Source organism: Chaetodon trifascialis, chromosome 5 (genome assembly GCF_039877785.1).
Source record: "Chaetodon trifascialis isolate fChaTrf1 chromosome 5, fChaTrf1.hap1, whole genome shotgun sequence".
NCBI classification, from domain to species: Eukaryota; Metazoa; Chordata; class Actinopteri; order Chaetodontiformes; family Chaetodontidae; genus Chaetodon; species Chaetodon trifascialis.
In genome coordinates, this window is record NC_092060.1 from 15,959,475 (window position 1) to 15,975,875 (window position 16,401).

The 16,401-nt window shown below is 41.1% G+C and overlaps 2 protein-coding genes across 2 annotated transcripts; both read right to left on the reverse strand.

The window, feature by feature from the left end:
• Positions 1 to 1,002: 1,002 nt before the first annotated feature.
• Positions 1,003 to 8,738, reverse strand: LOC139331457 (uncharacterized). The gene is made up of 9 exons (XM_070962926.1): positions 8,452 to 8,738; positions 4,843 to 5,109; positions 4,352 to 4,642; positions 3,593 to 3,883; positions 3,093 to 3,259; positions 2,867 to 2,965; positions 2,731 to 2,772; positions 1,597 to 1,779; positions 1,003 to 1,401 (listed from the first exon to the last, which is right to left on the reverse strand). The coding sequence occupies exons 1-8, from the start codon at positions 8,570 to 8,572 to the stop codon at positions 1,615 to 1,617; spliced, it is 1,443 nt and encodes a 480-aa protein (XP_070819027.1). The 5' UTR covers positions 8,573 to 8,738; the 3' UTR covers positions 1,003 to 1,401; positions 1,597 to 1,614.
• A 1,031-nt stretch (positions 8,739 to 9,769) lies between these two features.
• Positions 9,770 to 16,226, reverse strand: LOC139331364 (uncharacterized). Its single transcript, XM_070962806.1, has 10 exons — positions 16,180 to 16,226; positions 15,212 to 15,311; positions 15,065 to 15,110; positions 13,833 to 13,981; positions 13,525 to 13,657; positions 13,125 to 13,397; positions 12,725 to 13,027; positions 12,448 to 12,608; positions 12,244 to 12,360; positions 9,770 to 12,099 (listed from the first exon to the last, which is right to left on the reverse strand). Exons 3-10 carry the CDS (start codon positions 15,105 to 15,107, stop codon positions 11,923 to 11,925), a joined length of 1,356 nt encoding a protein of 451 aa, XP_070818907.1. The 5' UTR covers positions 15,108 to 15,110; positions 15,212 to 15,311; positions 16,180 to 16,226; the 3' UTR covers positions 9,770 to 11,922.
• Between the last annotated feature and the right edge of the window lie 175 nt (positions 16,227 to 16,401).

Below are 16,401 nucleotides of genomic sequence, written 5' to 3' on the forward strand. Positions count from 1 at the left end.
TATGGTCATGAACTTTGGGTCATGACGGAAAGAACGAAGTCCCGGATACAAGCGGCTGAAATTATTTTCCTGGTGGTAGGGCACTCCCTGATAGGATGAGGAGCTCTGTCATCCGGGAGGAGCTCAGAGTAGAGTCGCTGCTCCTCCACATCGAGAGGAGTCAGCTGAGGTGGCTCGGGCATCTTTATCGGATGCCCCCTGGACGCCTCCCTAAGGAGGTTTTCCAGGCATGTCCCACTGGGAGGAGACCCCGGGGAAGACCCAGGACACCCAGGACACGCTGATGTGACTATGTCACTCGGCTGGCCTGGGAACGCCTCGGGATCCCCCCAGAAGAGCTGGGGGAAGTGTCCGGGGAGAAAGAAGTTTGGGCGTCCCTGCTCAGACTGTCCCCCCCGCGACCCGGCCCCGGATGAAGTGGGAGCAAATGGATGGATGACGTCAAACATTTGATTGCCATCAAATGAAATAAAAAATGTTCCATCATCTTTTTTGTTCAAGTCCGTGAATTGAACTGAGCCATAGGAAACTTGCGTGGGGCCTTTGCCTGAATCAGTGGACAACACAAACACAATTAGTCAGGACAGATTAGATTCTGTGCTCATTAGAAACCTTGTTTGCTCAGACTTGAGGAGACATTGGTCATATTCTCGATCTTGCTGTGCATGGATCTCACAGCAATATTGGGGATAACATAAATTATTGGACCACATGCTGCTCACCTCCCCATTATCTATCACTACCCTCCTGGATCTCCCATTACTCGGAGTGAAGTACAGCTTTCCACTGAAAACAGGTGGTGTGTACTCAAATGGTAATCTGAACGTTCTGCTGTAACACAGCTCTTCAGAATTAATACCAACAGATGAACCCTCAACAGGAAACAAGTGAAGAAGAGATAGATTTAGGAAAGTCAGGCACAAAACATCTGAGGACACGTAGAAAACATACTGTACTGTAACATACTAAATCTGACACCACAAGTAACACGGAAAATGTTTTGAATGATTTCATATATTTTATTTTGTATTTTACAGACTGTTATGCACCAGTAGTATTACACAGATTATTGCACAGGTTATTGCACAGATTATTGCACATATTATTATACTGATTACTTGGAGCAGTTTTTGTTGTCCAGTCTGACAGCTGCAGGAAGGAATGACTTGCAATACTGCTCCTTCACACACTTTGGATGTAGCATCCTATCACTGATGGAGCTCCTCAGTGCAGTGAGTGTGTGTTGGAGGGGATGGGAGTCATTGTCTGTCATGGAGGACAACTTAGCTGTCATCCTCCTCTCCCCCACCTCCTCCACCAGTTCCAAAAAGCATCCCAGGACAGAGCTGGCCTTCCTAATGAGTTTGTCCAGCCTCTTCCTGTCAGCTGTTGTAAGATGTTCTAAAAACAAAGCATAAAAACAACAATTGGCTCTTTTACAGGGAGTCATGTGCTGGACTATTTCTTGGCTGGGACCAGTTACCAGGCAACCAGCAGAGACTCCAGGAAGCCCCTGGTAAATAAGTGCATTTCCCAAATTGCTGAACTATTCCTTTAATGCCACACTAATGAATGAGTTCACAGACTTGAGTGTACCTTTCAATGTCAAGGCTTTCAGAGGGAGTTAATTTTGTCTGAGGAATAGACATCGCTGAGAGCCGAGCCAGCATCGAGCGCAGAGGGAAAGTTCATCCCCTTCAGTTCAAACCGCTGGTCGGGCTCAGAGGGGATGGGGATGGGGACGGCTGGAGCTTCTGCCCGCTCTACTGGAACTGAAACCTGGACAGAAAAAGACAGACGTGTCACTGTGGATCAGAGTATCACAAGTAGTCTCACACATATTAATGCTAAACTGCCTGAATTAAGTCAGCAGTGTGTTTTTTTCACACAGCATGCCCATCCCCTCATTTATGTCCTAAACGGGGTCAACAAACACATCTCAATACAACACCAACACTGACCACAGCTTGCAACTGTCCACTGAGGTAAATCGACACTTTTCTAATACAGTGACAACGAAAACTGAGCATTATAAGCTTCACAGGGCAGGGCTGTCGTAGTAATAGTAGAATCAGCTCTCTATATTTAGCTGACAAGAGCAAGTTCTTTAAATTCTCAAAAAACAAACAAACAAAACAAAAAAAATGGACCTTTCAACTGGTAATTCAGAGTTTAGAGGCTTTTAAATTACAGTTTGCACCGTGTGCTGCTGTGTCAGGTAACATGGGAAATCTGCTTTACTGTATATGTGCTTCACAAATAAAGTTGCCTTGCTTATGGCCCAAAGAAAAGCTCTTGCTTACAGCACAAAATAAGAACAGATGGTTTAAAAGCCAAAGAAAAAAATCACCTTCAACGTACTTAGACATAAAGGAAAAGCTACAAAACAATTGGATTGACACTACTGACATGGGGGTGTTGAGTGGCCACGTCATGAGCAACATGGTGTGAAAGGTACCCTGTGGAGCAAGGTTTTTATGGAGGGGTCCACTGTGTTTGTCACCGTGCACAGGGATTTATTCCACTGATGGACAGGCAAACAGCAAAGGTAGGGAAGAAATGCCTCCGCAAAACACACTCAAAACTCCACAGGGCACCTTTAATTTGACTTTGTGACTAGAACAAACAACACACAGAAGAGCTATTAAGAAATGCAAATTCTCATCGTGGCTCTTTTCTGTATCGTGAGTGTGTGTGCATGCTCAGGCTGGTATGGGCAGCAGGTCATACCTCAGAATAAGATGGTGGCACATCCATTGGAGGGTTGTGTATCTGCAGAGTAAAGCCACACACGCATTAGTAATGGAGAAGGAAGAAAATAAACAAAAGAGGACAAGTAATCTCTATGAAATGCAAGCAGACTAACCAGCGGGTCGGTCAGAGTGTAAGAGGGTGGAGCGGGGTAGTGTGTGTCAGGGGGTGGACTCAGGTGTTCTGGCCTCGGTCCAACAGGCTCCCTGTCGTACTGCAGTTTGGATTTCAGAGGAACATAATGGGTACACGCACAATCAACAGCAGGAATTTTAACTTTGCACTACTGCACACGCACGTGCACAAAAGCGTCAGGGAGCTTTTATGCAGAATGCCGTCACCTCATGATAATGCACAGCAGGTTCAGCTTCAGCTTCAGGAGTCTCAGATGTTTCCTTTTTGGAGGAGCTCTTGCCACAGCAGCACTGAATCACCCAGGTACAGCAGGATATAATAAGCAAGAAAACACCAAAGCCGATCCCAATTTTAGAATCGTCAAATTCTGGTTCTGAAACGATGAGTCAATGGGCAGAAAATGCATCACCAACAATTTGGATAATAATTTGTAATTGTAATGCATAAGAATGTCAAATATTTGCTGCTTTGCTTCCAGCATCTCAAATGTGAGCATATTCTGGACATTAAAAAGAAAGATGTCACTCTGGATGGTAATTTTTCCACAATTTTCAGACAATAATTGACCCCAAAATACTTTAAGAAATCAAGGAGGAAATAATCATTAGTTGCAGACCTTGGGTTAAACCAAAAGCTAAAAACAAAAGAAGCTAAATATACAACTTTTCTGGTATGATGGTAATTCAATAATGTGACAGTTACTTACCATCCATTTCCAATGACACCACTAAGGCCGTGTTGCCATTTGAATCTCTGACCTCAAAGCGCCCCCGGCATGACAGTTTGAGGTCCTCATTTAAAATCCCACATGGCTTTAAGTTAACAAACCCTCTGCAGTCTTGTCCATATGAATACGTCTGCAGCCTGCCTTGAAGAACTATCTCTGTCTCTTCATAGCTGCCCTCTGGGTAGAAGAAAATGTTGCAGGAGTGCGGTTCCAGATCAAAAGTGACTGTGAGGCTTTCACCAGGACTCCGTGTGTAGGACCTCGAGATTGCTGGAAGACAGGACAAAAAAGACATCAAAGTATGTATGAAGGTACAGCAGGACATTACAAGCAAGAAAACACCAAAGCCGATCCCAATTTTAGACCCGTCAAATGCTGGTTCTGAAAAGATGAGTCAATGGGCAGAAAATGTATCACCAACAATTTGGATAATTGATTGTAATGTAATTGTAATGCGTAAGAATGTCAAATATTTGCTGCTTTGCTTCCAGCATCTCAAATGTGAGCATATTCTGGACATTAAAAAGAAAGATGTCACTCTGGATGGTAATTTTTCCACAAATTTCAGACATTAATTGACCCCAAAATACTTTAAGAAATCAAGGACGAAATTATCATTAGTTGCAGACCTTGGGTTAAACCAAAAGCTAAAAACAAAAGAAGCTAAATATACAACTTTTCTGGTATGATGGTAATTCAATAATGTGACAATTATGATAAAACACACGGATTACTTACCATCCATTTCCAATGACACCACTAAGGCCGTGTTGCCATTTGAATCTCTGACCTCAAAGCGCCCCTGGCATGACAGTTTGAGGTCCTCATTTAAAATCCCACATGGCTTTAAGTGAACAAACCCTCTGCAGTCTTGTCCATACGAATACGTCTGCAGCCTGCCTTGAAGAACTATCTCTGTCTCTTCATAGCTGCCCTTTGGGTAGAAGAAAATGTTGCAGGAGTGCGGTTCCAGATCAAAAGTGACTGTGAGGCTTTCACCAGGACTCCGTGTGTAGGACCTCGAGGTTGCTGGAAGAGAGGACGAAAAAGACATCAAAGTCCAAATCTTTTGTGCACCGAACAATCATCATGTGTTGTCCTGTTTCTTGGTCTAAGTTTGTATAGTGAGTGTATTAATGCACTAAAAAAGACCAAGGAAAGAGTGGGACAGACACACGGAAAGAAACAAAATTGAAATTAGACAACTGAGAACTAAAAAGAATCCTCACCGACAACTTCAATGGTCTTGGTCGACAATGGCGTGCGATTGGAGTCTCTCACTACGTAGTGGCCACTGTCTTCCTGAGTTAAATTGCTTAGCATATAGAAGAAGCCTATCACCTTCTGCCTACTGTCCCGTCTGTCCAGAGGAAAATCACGCTGCCACAAAATCCTCATAGTTGAATTATGCTTCTGGGTGAACTCGATGAAATGAGCTTTTCTGAGCATCACCAACCTGAGTGTGCTCCCATACTCCTCCTCATCATACGAGAGGCCTAGAGAGGAGGTCCAACAGAGACAAAACACAGAGTACAAACCAAACATCATTTGAAATCATTAGAAATTTGAAATAAATTTAACATTTACATTTTAGCATTATATGATTCCCTTAGGTTTGACGAAAATACAATAAATGTCAATTAATGCAGCAACCTTTGTGAACAAGGAATAGCCCTGGAATAACTTTTAAATGGACACACATATATATCAGATTATATCACAACCATATTGTAATCACTAACTATATACTCTGGGGAAAAGGGAATTTTACGGACACAAAATGTTTTAAAAGGTTTTGATCCAGAAGTGACACCTATCTATAAAAAGTGCTTTGGACATCTACGGATCCTCATCATGTACAGTGATGGAGGAGGTATTCACATATTTCACTGATATAGGAATTGCAATAAAAATGCAAAAAAGTAAAAGTCCTGCATTAAAAAGGCTGTTTCACTGAAAGCACATGCTTTTTGTTTGTTTTTAGATAAACTTACTTTAAGCACCCCCTTAAGGGTGTTCATTTATGGAAAGGTCCCAGAAATTAATTTTATATCTTATGTGCAGTACTTACTACTTTGTGCAACAATAATAATAAATGTAATAAGACATAAAAGGGTCCCATGTTAGTTTTGTTGCAGGACAAGTTACAAACATGTGAATGTGATTAGCACATGGTGATCATGTAAATCCCAGTGTTAGTTTGCATTTCATGTCTATCAATCTATAATATAGATCTATAATCATCTATAATCTCAGTGGTGTAGTCTACGTGATGCGCAGGTATACGCCATATACCCACTGGAAAAGGTCAGTGAATTGTGTATACCCAATGGTTCAGTCTGCGTGATACGCCAGTATAGGCCCTATACTCGGTAGAAATCTTTTTTTTTTCTTCCATATATCCACTTGATGCACGAGCATACGTTACAACATCATTTTGTAAAAGCTTCCACATGCTGATTAATTCATTATATTAACCCAGTTTGTGTTCACATGACTTTTGGACCTCTGAGACTTCCGTCGCCCGTGATGGCAACACCAACACAATTCTTTCGCGGGCATTCTCCGCAGTATTGCACAAAGGAGGAAATCTGCGAGTGAATTACAAAGAGATGAAACGAAAACAAAGCCGACGCTAACACAACGCCAACCGGTAGGTGAAATTAGCGTAGCATGGGATTGTTGGTATATTTAAATATGTTGTCGCATCCCTCGGTACATAAACCACTACCATCCGCTGGTTTCTCGACGCTTTATTCGTGAACAGTCAGGCTTCTGTGGGCCGTAGCCAACACCAAAACAAGTACACTCAGCTAACCAACTTTTACCTCGGCTCAAAACTCAGCTCACTCGCAGGCTTACACACTCAGAACATACCCAGTTCCCACCCACCTCCAAACAACCCATTGTCATGGGAACGACAATGACTGACAGGCATCTCAGCCCCTAAGTGTATGTCACGTTCATTAACCTCAGGGAAATCACAGAAGTATGAACGGTTACACAATATCTAAAAAAAAAGAGTGATAACTTAGAGATTGTGTGTGTGTGTGTGTGTGTGTGTGTGTGTGTGTGTGTGTGTGTGTGTGTGTGCGTGTGCGTGTGCGTGTGCGTGTGTGCGTTATATCTCCTTGTCTTGTCTCCTTATCTCAGATGATGAGACAGGTGAGAGGAGATTCCTGGCCAGTCCTATGGAGTGAAAATCAGGCTAGGGAATTTAAGAGCAGGCATCCCTGGTTTTATTCATGTACTAAAAAAACATCTGGATCTGAATCACATTCACCAAGGTTTAGCCTGGTGTATTGGCGTAGTTGGATTAAGTCAGATGGCACAGCAAGCAGTCTGCAATTCTGCAATTATTATATTTGCATTCAAATTTTTGTTCACCCAGACTGTATTCAAGATCACAAGGAGACGGTGACTTAATAAGGTGCATTTATTGCATACAAATGGAACATGCTTGATTACACATTGGTACTTCAAACACACAGTATGCATTGTTTTATGCTGCACTTGATTTTTCTCGGTTTAGAGAAGAACTTCACCAAGGCATTGTAGTAAGGGAATTGCCTTTCTGTGTGGAGTTTGCATGTTCTCCCCGTGTTCACCCGGGGTTTCCCCCTTAAATAACCCCCATTAAAAACATGCAAGAAGATCACCACCTGACCAATAGTAACGAAGGAGAACTGGACCCAGGCGCCAGCGTCGGCTGGCAGCTGGCAGCCCACCGCTCCTGGTCTCCATGGTGTGTAGTGTGCAACTAACTCTCTGTGTGATGTGATAATAAAAAGTACGTTTCTTCTTCTTCTAATTGAGATTCTATCAGTTATAAATAATTTAAACATTTAACAAACATTAAACATAGAAGTTTTTTACTCGTTTTATTATAACAGAGTTACATACATTTGATAATGCCTGGGGAAAAATGACCCCTTAGTGGTTCTAGTGGAAAACTAGCCTATTGTCTGTGTTATTTTCATCATTATTGCTTACCAAAAAAAAAAAAAAAGAAGAAGAAGCTCAATCAGAACAAGTGTTAAGCTGTATTATTATTATTATTATTATTATTTTATTTTTATTTTTTTTTACTTACTCCGGAGTCTGGCAGAAAAACATCTTTATATTAAGATGTCTGTCGCCCGCGAATTTTTTTCCTTTTCTTCGCCGGCGCCATGTTTGGCTAGCTACAAACCTTAAACATCCCATAAAATATGCCTGCGCTCTCTGCAGCGGTATTCGCATCGTTACTAGGCAACGAAGCAGGTTGACTCACGTTGCGCTGCACGGAGGCGCTCCTAAATGTAAATGATTATTGATTTATGAATGAATGGATAGGTGGCTTATACTTGGCATATTGTGTTTTCTTGTTTGTTTGTTTGTTTGTTTTGGCCTGGTGGGGGGTCTCCTTGGCCTGGCGGCCCGCCAGGCTTATACAATGGTAGGGTAAACACTGAAGGTCATGATGATGCTTATGAGGTGTTGCTCCAAGATGGTTGTAGTTCTAAGACGCGTTGTTCTGGGACGTGTGAGTACGAGTATAGACAATATACCCACTACAAAAAACTAGACTACACCACTGTATAATCTGTAATAATATGTCGTATTTGATCACGTGTTTGTGTTTAAAAAAAACAACAACAAGATGCAGTAACAAGTATAATATTTTCCTGTGAAATGTCGTCGAGCAGCAGTGTACGGCGGCATGTTTTGAATTGTACTTCAGTTCAGCACCACAGCAGATATAACGTGAAGTACTTACTACAGAGTATATATACAAACATGCTTTAATCTTACATACAAGATCGCTGAAGGAGGATTAATCATTTTTACTTACTCACCCACACAAAAACAGCAAACCAGAAACAGCAAAACTCTCATCATCTTCCGTGAGAGAAAGCGCAGACCCGCGTCCGGTGAGAAGCGTCGACCGGTGAAGAGCTCGACGTGTCCAGAGTTCATCAACACTTTACTGATGAGGCTTCAATATGTGCACGACATTCACACATCAGATATTCACTGCACATCTTCCGCAATACACGCTAATTATTTGCTAGGGTTTGTATCTATGTGTGGTCCCACCCACTCCCATCTAACAGGGCGTTTCTGGAGGATCTGCTGATGCGTTTAAGTGTAGTAGGAAATGTGTGTTGTTAACCGCGCATAACCTGGCCCCGCTCGGACTGTTCTGCGGTCATGTTTCCACAGCAAACTACTGGGGAGCACAGCCCTGAGAAAAAGGTTTTGGTTTGGGTGTCTCTCTGTCGGTCAGTCAACTTCTTTGGATCAGACGGAAAGATCAGAGCAAGAAGATTTAAGGTCCTTAGACAATGAGTACTAATTACTTTGGTGTTCAGCCACCATGAGGCGGTTTTCTGTGACATGTCTATGGAGCTGATTCATAAGAAGTTTAATATCTGAATATATTTAACTTGCATTAATTGATCGATTAACTGACTTATTACAAGGGTATTTCAACATTTTACACAAGAAAAGCAATGGACTTATCAGCATTTGCATCTCTCAACCTGTGGAAACAGTTGTGGCTCTTGAGGAGCTTTGTCAAGTCTGGGAAAATGACCCCCCCTGGTGACGTCACATGATGTCATGTGGGTTATCTCGGGACTTTTTCAAAAACACAAAGCATGTATTACAATCTGGAGGTGGAGGAGTTTGAAAGATGTAGGCATTACGTCAAATGTAGAATCCAGTGTTTCTGTAGTTTGATCCATTCTAGGGATTCAAGGTCAGGATATCTTGGCCTCTACTGGATCATTTGAAAGTGGTCTTTTTTAAAATTCCTGTCTCCCATGTACCCCATTTTTATGGAAGACAAATAATAAATTGCTGGATTACCCCTTTAAGAGTTTCACAGCTAGAAACTCAGCAAGTCTATTAAGTCAATATTGTCTGGGTGTGGTTTAATTACATTTTACAGCTGAAACTCCTTAATAACATAAACAACAACAACAACATACAGCTGCCATAAGATTGTGGTTGTTATACCGCTAAATTGTGATGGGTACAGAGCACATGACATTATCTTTTTCCAACAGTGCCCCATACATTCACAATGAAAAGCAGCAGCGCACTCAGCTCCATATGTTAATCCTGTATCAGGTGCCTGGTCGTGGCAAGGATCAAAACAAACAAAACAATGGCACTCACAGATAGAAAGTCATTTTATTTATTGTGAGGAAAAAAACACACACGTTTCAGTTAGAAGCCATCATCCCCTTACACTTAAAACCTGGTAGAAGAGCAAAACACAACCACATACATCAAAATCTTTAATGGAAAATAACAACCATTCTTCTAACTTTGGAGGTAAACACTGTTTTCATGTTGGACCCTGGCGCTCAAAGAAAGATGTGAAAATATGTATTTGGGCCTTAAAAAACATTTGGCGCCAAATACACAGAACATTAATTTGTCCACCATGAATATGTTGCATCCGAAAGCATTAGTGTATGTGAACTGTGAAAAGGTCCCGTTCTTACATTTATACTCAGGTACTTCCAATGTTACATGTATTTGTATTATTTGAATATTTTTTTTCTATTCAAATGTAGATTTTTTTCATTAGTATATTGTGGTGTCATACTGTCATACTACTCAAACTTTTGTAGGTGTCATGGTATGCTAATTTCAAGAAAAAGCTTCAGATTAAATACATTATGTCAAATTGGTCAATGTTTTGCCTGTGACTTTACCACTGGGAGCAATTTATGGTTCAGCATCTTACTAATAGACTCGTCCAAAGACAGGAGGGAAAGAATCCAACCACCAGGTAATTCGATTAATGTGAAAATCTAAAATGCAGACAAATATTTGTATCAAATATCACTATTTTGCATTGATTTGATGGACTACTCGGCTGGCATTCTTGCCCTTATCATCAATCTCTCAAAGGCACAAAAGCAGCTTATGGAAGAAACTCCAGCAGATCTACAAATTAACAAAAAGACATAATCCAGGTATAGCATTTGCACTTAGCGAGCACAAAACAAATAAAAAATATTGCATAGAATGTCTCAAAATGTGATAATAAAAGACACACAGACGTGCTGATGTATGAATCTGAAGCACGTGACAAAGGTTTGAACCAACCATATAAAAACAGTATAAAAGTAAAGCTGGTAATAGTGGCTTCAGTGGCTCAGTGGAGTGGTTTGATCTCCGTGAGTGTTGAAGTCAGTTTGACTCCCATTTGAGTCCCAAATCTGAAGAATCTGCTACACAGATCCTCATTTTTAACATCACCTCTATAACCTAAATCTACAGCACGCACATTTTGTTAGGATCTAAAATGTTTTGTGCTTAGTTCCTGTTTTATTTTGGTAACCTTCCCTCATGTGTCTTAGTTTTCTTTACTTCCTGTATGTTTCCCACCTTTGTGAGCATGTTTAGTTCCCTGGTCTATCTAAGTCTGTCTTTCCTTTGTCTTTGTGGGTTCATCCCTGTGTGTGTGGTTTTCTTGTTCCCTGTGACTCCTGTGAGTATTCAAGTCTAGTCCCTGGTTTCTCAGTTGGTTAATAGATTGTTGTTTTTTCTGGCATTGCTTTGGTTTCTGGATTTTTGAATTTTGTCCTGAGTGGATTTTGTTTGCCTTTACCTTTTGTTAAATAAATCACTTGGGCTGTTTTTGCTCAGCCCTTTTTTTGTCAAGTCTGCACTTTTGGGTTCATTCCTTGTTTTTTCTTGCTTGACGACCACCAAACTTAACACATTGGTAATCCATGTCATACAAGTCCCCTGATTATTGCAGATGATTCCTGAAACACAGCTGAAAACAGTAAGTAGCTACACAGAGTGAGCCTTACTCTTCCTCACCTGAGAAAAAAGGGAAAAAATGGCAAAATTTTATAAATCTCCCAGCACCATAATCATTTGTAGGAATAGGCTTAAACTGATTTATATCCTGGTATTACTCTACTACTTCATTATCAACTACAACCTTACAAACAATGTTATCAAAAGTTAACTGCTAAGCTGATAAAATGAAAATTATATCAACTGTTATTATAATATAAACTACTATTATGATTATTTAATACTGTACTGGCCTCAAACAAGAGGACAACCCACATGCGGACTTTTGATAAGTCTGGTCATGTGTCAGCATTATGTGAAGAATATCTTATTTCTAACAGTAGACATGGTCCGTGTCTTGTGCACAGACCTCCATGACTTTGCAGGTTTGCGGGAACATCATTTTAAACGTGCGTATATCACACAATACAATCAAGGACTGAAATGGCCACAAAGCACAATACTGAATTCAACTCTGTCACTGGAATCTCCAGTGTGTCTTACGGAAAGTTGAGTTTATCAGAGGTATAAACATCACAGACAGCAAAATCTGAGCTGAGGGGGGCAGAGGGAAAGGTCAGTCCTTTCAGCTCAAATTTTGGTTCGGGGGCTGAGGAGAGGCAGTCAGAGTTAAGGGAAAGCGCTGGAGCGGCTCTCAGCCCTCCAGGAGCTGCAACCTGGAGAGAGAAGTGAACCAGGAAAAAATTAAACAAGGTAAATGTGTGTGTGGATGAAACAGTGCCAGTAAGTTCAGTGTTTGCCTCTTCAGTGTTTGTGTGCCTGCCTTTCTCCCTCATTCAAAAACCTTTGAACAAACCTACCGGTGGCACATGGGACGTAGTTGCAGGTTCTCTATAAACAAGAGGATTCATCGGCTGGTGAGAGTAATCTGCAGCATGTGCATGAGAGTAACTTGGATGTGTAGGTTGACTGTTATCCTGTAATTGAAATGAGGATATTGTAGTACAAATAGCAAAACATATTGTAAACAGTTGGTCTGAATGCCTATTTGAAGAAGTACTCACCTGGTAATGCACAGCAGGTGATGCTGCAGCCCGAGGAGCAGGCGCGTCCCTTTTAGAAGAGCTCTTTTTACAGCAGCACTTTCTCACACAGCAACAGCAGACAATCCCCGCGAAGACAATGCCGACAAAAATACCAACGTAAACAAATGTAGGAGCAGATGCTGTAAGAGCGGGGGGGGGGGGGGGGGGGGGTAGTTTAGTTAGAATCACCAGTAACCACCAGTAACTGATCGTTCATGCATTTTCCTTCCATAACAAAAAATGTGCTGTTGCTCACCGTACTGTACCTTCACCTGTGCAGTCTGGGCCAGGTTGCCTTGCGAGTCTCTGAACTCAAAGAGGCCAGAGTCAGAGCTTTCCACGGGGTCAATCACGATGCCACCCGACATGACAAAAAGTCTCCCTGCAAAAGGCACTGACAGCGACCAGTCCTCTTCTTCGGCCAGTGTTCCTGCATTTATCAATGTTTTGGGTTCTGTTTCACCTTTGGGGGTAAAAGTCACAGACGAGAGAGCTCCTTCAAATCGATTTTCGATGTAGAGCCGCTCGTTCACCTTTGCCTCATAGTATCTTTTGTTCTCTGTGTGTGACAAAGAGGAGATAATTTAAGAACATTCAGTCAGATATGCGGCAGTTTAAAAGCTCACATGCAGCTTCTATCACGTTCCTAACATCACCTTCCACTGTGAGCTGTTTCCTCGACAGCAAAGTGTTGTCCTTTCTCCGAAAATTGTAGTAGCCGTTGTCTGACTGAGTGAGCCTGGCAATCTCCAAGGTGTTATACCTGACCTGTGCTTTGCCTCTCCTATTTGTATGAGGGTCAGTGCGATTCCACATGATCTTTGTCTCGTCCAGATTATGATGTGGAGTGAACTCCACGTATTCAGTCTGTCTTGGAACCTCACACTTGTATACACCGTTGTAATTCCTTATGACATCTTCTGCACAATCTGAAAAAACAGGGTGGACTTTTTATATATACGCGTGCATCACAAAGCTAATACAAATATTTGTTTATGCAAGGGTTTTCTGAGGGAACAGAGTCTTTCAATGTGTAATACAGTGTAATGTTCTCACCCAAAATTTTCAATGTGATGACATCAAGCATTCGATTGCCATCAAATGAAATAGAAAATGTTCCATCATCTTTTTCGTTCAAGTCCGTGAATTGAACTGAGCCATAGGAAACTTTGATGCGTGGGACCTTTGCCTGAATCAGTGGACAACACAAACACAATTAGCCAGGACAGATTAGATTCTGTGCTCATTAGAAACCTTGTTTGCTCGGACTTGACGAGACATTGGTCATATTCTCGATCTTGCTGTGCATGGATCTCAGAGCAATATTGGGGATAGTATAAATTATTGGACCACATGCTGCTCACCTCCCCATTATCCATCACTACCCTCCTGGATCCCCCATTACTCGGAGTGAAGTACAGCTTTCCTTTGAAAACAGGTGGTGTGTACTCAAACGGTAATCTGAACGTTCTGCCGTAGCACAGCTCTTCAGAATTAATAGCAACAGACAAACCTTTGATAGGAAACAAGGGAAGAAGAGACAGATTTAGGAAAGTGAGGCACAAAATGTCTGAGGACACGTGGAAAACATACTGTATGCACCTAAATCTGACACCACAAATAACACTGAAAATGTTTTGAATGATTTCATATATAGTGTGTGTGAATGTAATAATAGCTGCAGATGTAAACCTTTGTTTTGGTTGAATTATATACTGACATGTGACAGAATGTTGAATGAATGTTGATGCTAACAATGTTCAATTCAAGTGTCCTAGTGAGCCATGACAGCGTGATAGTGAGGCAGCCAGCACAACACCAGGACCCTGAAACAGGAGCAGCTAAATGGTATCAAGCCATAATTAATTTCACTATTTACACATGTCCTACCTGATGTTAAATGTCTTCTATTAAAAAGGTCTGTTGACTGATTTAAGATACAACTGTAGAGAAGTATACTTAACCTTACCGAAAAGAAGTATACTTCAAGTTCATTTTATTAAGTACACTTAAGTAAAGCTTAAGTGTATTCTTTACAAGTAGTCTTTATGCAGCAAGTATACTAATAGCAATGTATTAGTAGTATATTTCTAAGTGTACTTTTTCAATACTTCTTGGGACTAAATTGGGACAATTTTAGTTTATTAAAAGTACATGTACGTACGTACGTACGTACGTACGTGTTACTTCGTTTAATGAGACATGATTGCACCGCACCGAGGAGAAGTTCCAGATATGGAGTGAAGGGGGCGGTGTTGGCCCCTATTTTTCCTCTGATTCGATCCAATTGCAAAAGATGACCCTACGGTACAGCTATACACCCTTTACTCCTCATAAACGGAAGCACAGAAGCAGAACCTATTGTGAACACTTTTCAGACTGAAGTTGCTGCAGCACGCAGCTTTGATGGCACGCGGCGTTGATGGCACAGTTTGCGTAACATTACTGTGTTGGTCCAGGTTGAACAGAAAGGCTGTGTTGAGCAGAGATCTCGCTTTTAAGACGAGAACCCTGTTCAAGCTAAAGAACTGCGAAGTTAAATGTCAGATCAAACTTGCACGACTGCATTTCCTCCGTGAGGCTGTACGCTACTCACCAAATAAGACGCACGAAACAGTCGTAAACAACAGCGGCAGCATGTCCTGCAGAGAGACGAGAGGTTTTCAAACCAGTGATCAAACAAAAGTGAACACGCAACACAACATTTTCGGAGGAACTGACAGACAAGAAGCTCTCCACTCACCGTGCTTCGCTCGGGTTGTCAGGAGTCAAATGGTGAATTGGGCGAGGCTTCATCCGCACGCTGCTTACGTCACAGCCTGGCAGGCGAGGGGTCCACCGTCCTGTGGCCCCAAGATAAGGTTGGGAGTCGCATCGTAGAATTAGAAAAAAATTTAGCAGTTTCACTTAAGTAAAGGATCTTTGTACTTCTTTGGCCGCTAGTAGTGGCCGAGTAGTAGTAGTAGTAGTAATAATAATAATAATAATAATAATAATAATAATAATAATAATAATAATAATAATAATAATAAACTACTCTAATTCTTTACAATTTTACAATGCAAAATCGCTTTTTGTTTGAACTGGTCATAATGATGCCAAAAGTAATGCCACAACCTCAACAGTTCCTTATTTTTAGTAGTTCATTTCAGAGGGTCTGAAGCCAAACAGCCTGTCTCAGAGCCTGAGAGTCCGCGTGGATAACCGCTGCAAATAGCCTGCATGTGGTAGGAGCACATTTTTTTCTTAAACTATTCTTATTCTAATCTGGCAAATATAACCTCGTTTTGTTTTTGGTGACCATATACTGTTTCTACATCAATATTGATTATATCATTGATGCCACACATTTGTACAGAGTATGTTTAAATAATAAAACAGTTATAGGAACTGCAAAAGTTTTATTTATGCAACAGTTTGAGTATTATTAGCAAAATGCACTTACAGTAAAAATAATCATGATGCCGTAAAAATTTCCGTTTAGTTATATAATTTGATTATAATTACTGATCCTAATTCTGGCTGCTCGCTCGTCCAATCTGTAACAGGACATCATATTTATGAGCTCTTCATATTTTTGTGTGAAAAATCATTTATGGAAAATCATTGCTGTCAAATAAATGTGGCGGATTAAAAAGCACGATATTTCTCTGTGAGTTCCTCTGGAAGTACAGTAAGTAGTACTGAATGGAAAAATTCAAATACAAATACCTTAAAATGTGTAGGCCTACTTTAGTACAGTACATCTCTGAGCAAAATAAAGCTTATTATCTTAAATGAGCGTCTGTCCTCACGTTGGTGTCAATTCTTGAAAACATCTTAGGTTTAATGTTGGCGCACAGCCCTCACTTTAATTGCACACCCGCTTGCGTTAAAGGCGTATTTAGATCGGGAAACTGGCAACGAATAGCGCAATGTGTGACGCAACTTGCG